Raw genomic sequence first — 7500 nt, 5'->3', positions numbered from 1 at the left:
ATAGATAGATTGATAGATAGATATCAAGTGCTTAGGTAGAGAAGGACTCAAGTGCCACTTAATTAAACCAAAAGGGAAAAAAATACTCCTAAAATCCATGTGGCAGGACTAGGATGTTACAAAATCTACCTACGATTTTTTTTTCTTTTTTTGTGTGTGTGGAAAGGGAGGAAGACACATACAAAACAGTAGGACAATATTTGTTTTATTTCCTGTTTTTGAATCTGCCTCGACCTTGATTTCACTCGAGGTGGCGCTTGAGGCCTGGTTTATCAAAGCACCTGATAGATAATTAGAGTTATCATGGTAGGAGGAAGTAATTGAATTGCTTTATATAGGTAGGTATAAAGGAAAAAAAAACGTCCTATGAGGCAGGGGCGATAAATATAAATATTATTTTGCTAAATTTGACCATCCCCATTATTTTATGAGGTTTGATAATAATGTCAATGAAATAATTAGAAATTACTTCATCATATCCAAACGTGATCTCACTTTCACAGGGGGGGGGGATGTTAATCAAATATTTCTCAGGATTGCAAAGCTTAATTAATTAAAGAAGTTTTGCAGACAGCTACTAAAAAATATACCTCGAAAGAGCACATGCGATCTTCCACCTCAAATCAACCACATTAAACACAACCACTGACGAAAACAAATAAAATCAACCACACTGAACACAAACACTGACGAAAACAAATAAAATCAACCACACTGAACGCAAACACTGACGAAAACAAATAAAATCAACCACACTGAACGCAAACACTGACGAAAACAAATAAAATCAACCACACTGAACGCAAACACTGACGAAAACAAATAAAATCAACCACACTGAACGCAAACACTGACGAAAACAAATAAAATCAACCACACTGAATGCAATAACAGACGAACACAAATAAAATCAACCACACTGAACACAATAACAGACGAAAACAAATAAAATCAACCACACTGAACACAAACACTGACGAAAACAAATAAAATCAACCACACTGAACACAAACACTGACGAAAACAAATAAAATCAACCACACTGAACACAAACACTGACGAAAACAAATAAAATCAACCACACTGAACGCAAACACTGACGAAAACAAATAAAATCAACCACACTCAACACAACCACTGACGAACACAAATTAAATCAACCACACTGAACACAATAACTGACGAAAACAAATAAAATCAACCACATTAAACACAAACACTGACGAAAACAAATAAAATCAACCACACTGAACGCAAACACTGACGAAAACAAATAAAATCAACCACACTGAACACAAACACTGACGAAAACAAATAAAATCAACCACACTGAACACAAACACTGACGAAAACAAATAAAATCAACCACACTGAACACAAACACTGACGAAAACAAATAAAATCAACCACATTAAACACAAACACTGACGAAAACAAATAAAATCAACCACACTGAACACAATAACTGACGAAAACAAATAAAATCAACCACATTAAACACAAACACTGACGAAAACAAATAAAATCAACCACACTGAACACAAACACTGACGAAAACAAATAAAATCAACCACACTGAACACAATAACTGACGAAAACAAATAAAATCAACCACACTGAACACAAACACTGACGAAAACAAATAAAACCAACCACACTGAACACAAACACTGACGAAAACAAATAAAATCAACCACACTGAACACAACCACTGACGAAAACAAATAAAATCAACCACATTAAACACAAACACTGACGAAAACAAATAAAATCAACCACACTGAACACAATAACTGACGAAAACAAATAAAATCAACCACATTAAACACAAACACTGACGAAAACAAATAAAATCAACCACACTGAACACAATAACAGACGAAAACAAATAAAATCAACCACACTGAACACAAACACTGACGAAAACAAATAAAATCAACCACACTGAACACAATAACTGACGAAAACAAATAAAATCAACCACACTGAACACAATAACTGACGAAAACAAATAAAATCAACCACACTGAACACAATAACTGACGAAAACAGATAAAAAAAACAACAACAACTTCTTTAATAAGCTCTAAAACAAGACGTCACCGCCCCGCTATTCCCTCCTCATAACTAAAGACACTGGTGCCCTCTTCCAGGCTCTGGGGTTATTACAGATCAACAGCATTCCCACGAAGACCCGCTATGGAGAAGTTCAAGCCATTTACCCGATGTCGTCCTTACTGAGTCATTCGTGTATTCCGAACACCAAAATGCAGTGGGAGGTGAGTTGATGCTGTTTTATTATTATTTTTTTTTTTTTTTTTTTTTTTGGGGGGGGGGGGGGGTGGTTTTTTTTTTTTTTTTTTTTTTTTTGTTTTGTGGGGGGGGGGGTTATGGTTTCTTTTGGGGGGGTAGGGGGTTAGAAAGGGGGGTTAATGCTGCTTCTGAGCTAATGATCCTTGTGAGTTCATGGTAATTCTGAGTCCATGGTACTTCTGAATTAATGCTGCTTCTCAGTCAATGGTGCTTCTGTGCTAATGATGCTTCTGAGATAATGATGTTTACGAGTTAATGATGCTTCTCAGTTAATAATGCTTCATAGTCAAGGGTGCTTCTGAGTTAATGCTATTTTGATGTTAATGTTTTTGTTTTTTTTCTTTCTTTCTTTCTTTTCTGGTTAATGCTGTTTCTGAATTAATATTTTACGCAGGGTATATTGTCGTTTTGAGGTTTTCTTAGAGAATGTAGAATGAACAAACCTAAGAAGGTATCAATATAACTAAGAAGAGATATGTTCATGCATTGTTGACTGTTTTGTGAAGGTCATAATTAGTTTCATACTATTTATTAAGTTAGGTTTTAATTTATATTTATATTTCTTTCAATTGTTCTCAGACTAATTCCTAAGTAATTTTTTTATAGTTGTTTAAAATATAACATACACGATTAGGATGGAAGCACTCCCTTACTCACTCACTCACTCACACACACACACACACACACACACACACACACACACACACACACACACACACACACACACACACACACACACACACAATCACTTTACTCACTCATTCATTCACTCACTAACTCCCTCACTTACTTACTCACTCACTCACTCCATTACTCCCTTTCTCCCTTACCACCTCACTCACTCCCTTACTCACTCACTTCCTTACTCACTCACTTCCCTTACTCGCTTACTCACTCCCTTACTCACTCACTCACTATCTCCCTTACTCCCTCACTCACTATCTCCCTTACTCCCTCCCTCCTTTACTCACTCACTCCCAATTGTCAAAGTCAAAATCACTCCCTTCCTCCCTCACTCTCTCACTCACTCACTCCCTTACTCCCTCACTCACTCACTCACTCACTCATTCACTAATTCCCTCACTCCCCTACTCACTCACTCGCACACACCAATACACTCAGTATAAACCCGTGATATAACTATGCATATCGCCAACCTCCCTTCCACTCTCTCTCTCTCTCTCTCTCTCTCTCTCTCTCTCCCTCTCTCTCTCTCATTCTCTCTCTCTCTCTCTCTCTCATTCTCTCTCTCTCTCTCTCTTTCATTCTCTCCCTCTCCCTCTCTCTGTCTCTCATTCTCATTCTCATTCTCTCTCTCTCTCACTCTCTCTCTCTCCCCCAGAACGGCCGCCTTACCGTCCGGGCGTCAGACCCCATAAAACGCGGGGACCCCATCACCGCCATCTTCACAGACATCCTATGGGGCACGAGGGCGAGGCAGGACCACATCCAGCAGACGAGACTCCTTGTCTGCAATTGCAAACGGTGCCAAGACCCGACGGAACTGAACACCTACTTCTCTGCCTTGAAGTGTCGTCGTTGTGGGGGGACTGTCCTACCCGAGAAGCCCCTGGATCCTGCAAGTCCTTGGGTCTGTCGGGAGTGTTCTCACCAGGTAGGATTCAAAGGGTTGGTTTGTCTAACCAGGTAGGATTCATAGGTTGGTTTGTGTATCCAGGTAAGATTCACAGGGTCGTTTGTCTAACCAGGTAGGATTCACAGGATTGGTTTGTCTAACCAGATAGGATTCGCAGGGTTGGTTTGTCTAACCAGGTAGGATTTATGGGGTTGGTTTGTCTAACCAGGTAGGATTCACGGGGTTGGTTTGTCTAACCAGGTAGGATTCACAGGGTCGTTTGTCTAAGCAGGTAGGATTCACAGGGTCGTTTGTCTAACCAGGTAGGATTCACAGGGTTGGTTTGTCTAACCAGGTAGGATTCACAGGGTCGTTTGTCTAACCAGGTAGGATTCACAGGGTCGTTTGTCTAACCAGGTAGGATTCACAGGGTCGTTTGTCTAAGCAGGTAGGATTCACAGGGTCGTTTGTCTAACCAGGTAGGATTCACGGGGTTGTTTGTCTAACCAGGTAGGATTCACAGGGTCGTTTGTCTCACCAGGTAGGATTCATAGGTTGGTTTGTGTATCCAGGTAGGATTCACAGGGTCGTTTGTCTAACCAGGTAGGATTCATAGGTTGGTTTGTGTATCCAGGTAGGATTCACAGGGTCGTTTGTCTAACCAGGTAGGATTCACAGGGTCGTTTGTCTAACCAGGTAGGATTCACATGGTTGGTTTGTCTAACCAGGTAGGATTCACAGGGTTGGTTTGTCTAACCAGGTAGGATCCACGGGGTTGGTTTGTCTAACCACGTAGGATTCACAGGGTCGTTTGTCTAACCAGGTAGGATTCACAGGGTCGTTTGTCTAACCACGTAGGATTCACAGGGTCGTTTGTCTAACCACGTAGGATTCACAGGGTCGTTTGTCTAACCAGGTAGGATTCACAGGGTCGTTTGTCTAACCACGTAGGATTCACAGGGTCGTTTGTCTAACCAGGTAGGATTCACAGGGTCGTTTGTCTAACCACGTAGGATTCACAGGGTCGTTTGTCTAACCACGTAGGATTCACAGGGTCGTTTGTCTAACCACGTAGGATTCACAGGGTCGTTTGTCTAACCACGTAGGATTCACAGGGTCGTTTGGGTCGTTTGTCTAACCAGTAGGATTCACAGGTCGTTTGTCTAACCAGTAGGATTCACAGGGTCGTTTTTTGTCTAACCAGTAGGATTCACAGGGTCGTTTGTCTAACCATCACAAGGTCGTTTGTCTAACCACGTAGGATTCACAGGGTCGTTTGTCTAACCACGTAGATTCACAGGGTTTTGTCTACCAGGTAGGATTCACAGGGTCGTTTGTCTAACCAGTAGGATCACAGGGGTCGTTTGTCTCACAGTCGTTTGTCTAACCAGGTAGGATTCGCAGGGTTAGTTTGTCTAATCAGGTAGGATTCACGGGGTCGTTTGTCTAACCAGGTAGGATTCATAGGTTGGTTTGTCTAACCAGGTAGGATTCACGGGGTTGGTTTGTCTAATCAGGTAGGATTCACAGGGTCGTTTGTCTAACCGGTAGATTCACAGGGTCGTTTGTCTAACCGGTAGATTCACAGGGTCGTTTGTCTAACCAGGTAGGATTCACAGGGTCGTTTGTCTAACCAGGTAGGATTCACAGGGTCGTTTGTCTAACCAGGTAGGATTCACAGGGTTGGTTTGTCTAACCAGGTAGGATTCACAGGGTCGTTTGTCTAACCAGGTAGGATTCACAGGGTTGGTTTGTCTAACCAGGTAGGATTCACAGGGTCGTTTGTCTAACCAGGTAGGATTCACAGGGTCGTTTGTCTAACCAGGTAGGATTCACAGGGTCGTTTGTCTAACCAGGTAGGATTCACAGGGTCGTTTGTCTAACCAGGTAGGATTCACAGGGTCGTTTGTCTAACCAGGTAGGATTCACAGGGTCGTTTGTCTAACCAGGTAGGATTCACAGGGTCGTTTGTCTAACCAGGTAGGATTCACAGGGTCGTTTGTCTAACCAGGTAGGATTCACAGGGTCGTTTGTCTAACCAGGTAGGATTCACAGGGTCGTTTGTCTAACCAGGTAGGATTCACAGGGTCGTTTGTCTAACCAGGTAGGATTCACAGGGTTGGTTTGTCTAACCAGGTAGGATTCACAGGGTCGTTTGTCTAACCAGGTAGGATTCACAGGGTGGTTTGTCTAACCAGGTAGGATTCACAGGGTCGTTTGTCTAACCAGGTAGGATTCACAGGGTTGGTTTGTCTAACCAGGTAGGATTCACAGGGTCGTTTGTCTAACCAGGTAGGATTCACAGGGTGGTTTGTCTAACCAGGTAGGATTCACAGGGTCGTTTGTCTAACCAGGTAGGATTCACAGGGTCGTTTGTCTAACCAGGTAGGATTCACAGGGTCGTTTGTCTAACCAGGTAGGATTCACAGGGTCGTTTGTCTAACCAGGTAGGATTCACAGGGTTGGTTTGTCTAACCAGGTAGGATTCACAGGGTCGTTTGTCTAACCAGGTAGGATTCACAGGGTTGGTTTGTCTAACCAGGTAGGATTCACAGGGTCGTTTGTCTAACCAGGTAGGATTCACAGGGTCGTTTGTCTAACCAGGTAGGATTCACGGGGTCGTTTGTCTAACCAGGTAGGATTCACAGGGTTGGTTTGTCTAGCCAGGTAGGATTCACAGGGTCGTTTGTCTAACCAGGTAGGATTCACAGGGTCGTTTGTCTAACCAGGTAGGATTCACAGGGTCGTTTGTCTAACCAGGTAGGATTCACAGGGTCGTTTGTCTAACCAGGTAGGATTCACAGGGTCGTTTGTCTAACCAGGTAGGATTCACGGGGTCGTTTGTCTAACCAGGTAGGATTCACAGGGTTGGTTTGTCTAGCCAGGTAGGATTCACAGGGTCGTTTGTCTAACCAGGTAGGATTCACAGGGTCGTTTGTCTAACCAGGTAGGATTCACAGGGTCGTTTGTCTAACCAGGTAGGATTCACAGGGTCGTTTGTCTAACCAGGTAGGATTCACAGGGTCGTTTGTCTAACCAGGTAGGATTCACAGGGTCGTTTGTCTAACCAGGTAGGATTCATAGGTTGGTTTGTGTATCCAGGTAGGATTCACAGGGTCGTTTGTCTAACCAGGTAGGATTCACAGGGTCGTTTGTCTAACCAGGTAGGATTCACAGGGTTGGTTTGTCTAACCAGGTAGGATTCACAGGGTCGTTTGTCTAACCAGGTAGGATTCACAGGGTCGTTTGTCTAACCAGGTAGGATTCACAGGGTCGTTTGTCTAACCAGGTAGGATTCACAGGGTCGTTTGTCTAACCAGGTAGGATTCACAGGGTCGTTTGTCTAAGCAGGTAGGATTCACAGGGTCGTTTGTCTAACCAGGTAGGATTCACGGGGTCGTTTGACTAACCAGGTAGGATTCGCAGGGTCGTTTGTCTAACCAGGTAGGATTTGCAGGGTTGGTTTGTCTTGGTAGGAGGTTTTTTCATATATTTGGGAACTTATGGTAGGTTTTGTGAGTTTGTTTCTCTCTGTTGTTTGTGGAAGGATTAAAGTATTCGTGGTCGTGTGTTGGTGTTAATGACTTGTTTGATATAGAGTCTTATCTGTA

General features: G+C 42.8%; 1 protein-coding gene across 1 annotated transcript in view; it reads left to right on the top strand.

Annotated features, from left to right (window-relative positions):
- LOC122254064 (uncharacterized) overlaps positions 1-7500 on the top strand; it is a 15761-nt gene that overhangs the window by 6851 nt on the left and 1410 nt on the right. Inside the window, exons 6-7 of the mRNA XM_086534291.1 lie at positions 2154-2279; positions 3656-3928. Coding sequence (XP_086390417.1) covers positions 2154-2279; positions 3656-3928 — 399 coding nt within the window. The remainder of the gene's footprint in view (positions 1-2153; positions 2280-3655; positions 3929-7500) is intronic.

Source organism: Penaeus japonicus, unplaced genomic scaffold, assembly GCF_977035675.1.
Source record: "Penaeus japonicus unplaced genomic scaffold, GWHDUDI00000001_assembly GWHDUDI00000041, whole genome shotgun sequence".
Classification (NCBI taxonomy): Eukaryota; Metazoa; Arthropoda; class Malacostraca; order Decapoda; family Penaeidae; genus Penaeus; species Penaeus japonicus.
This window is presented reverse-complemented; position numbering and strand designations above follow the sequence as displayed.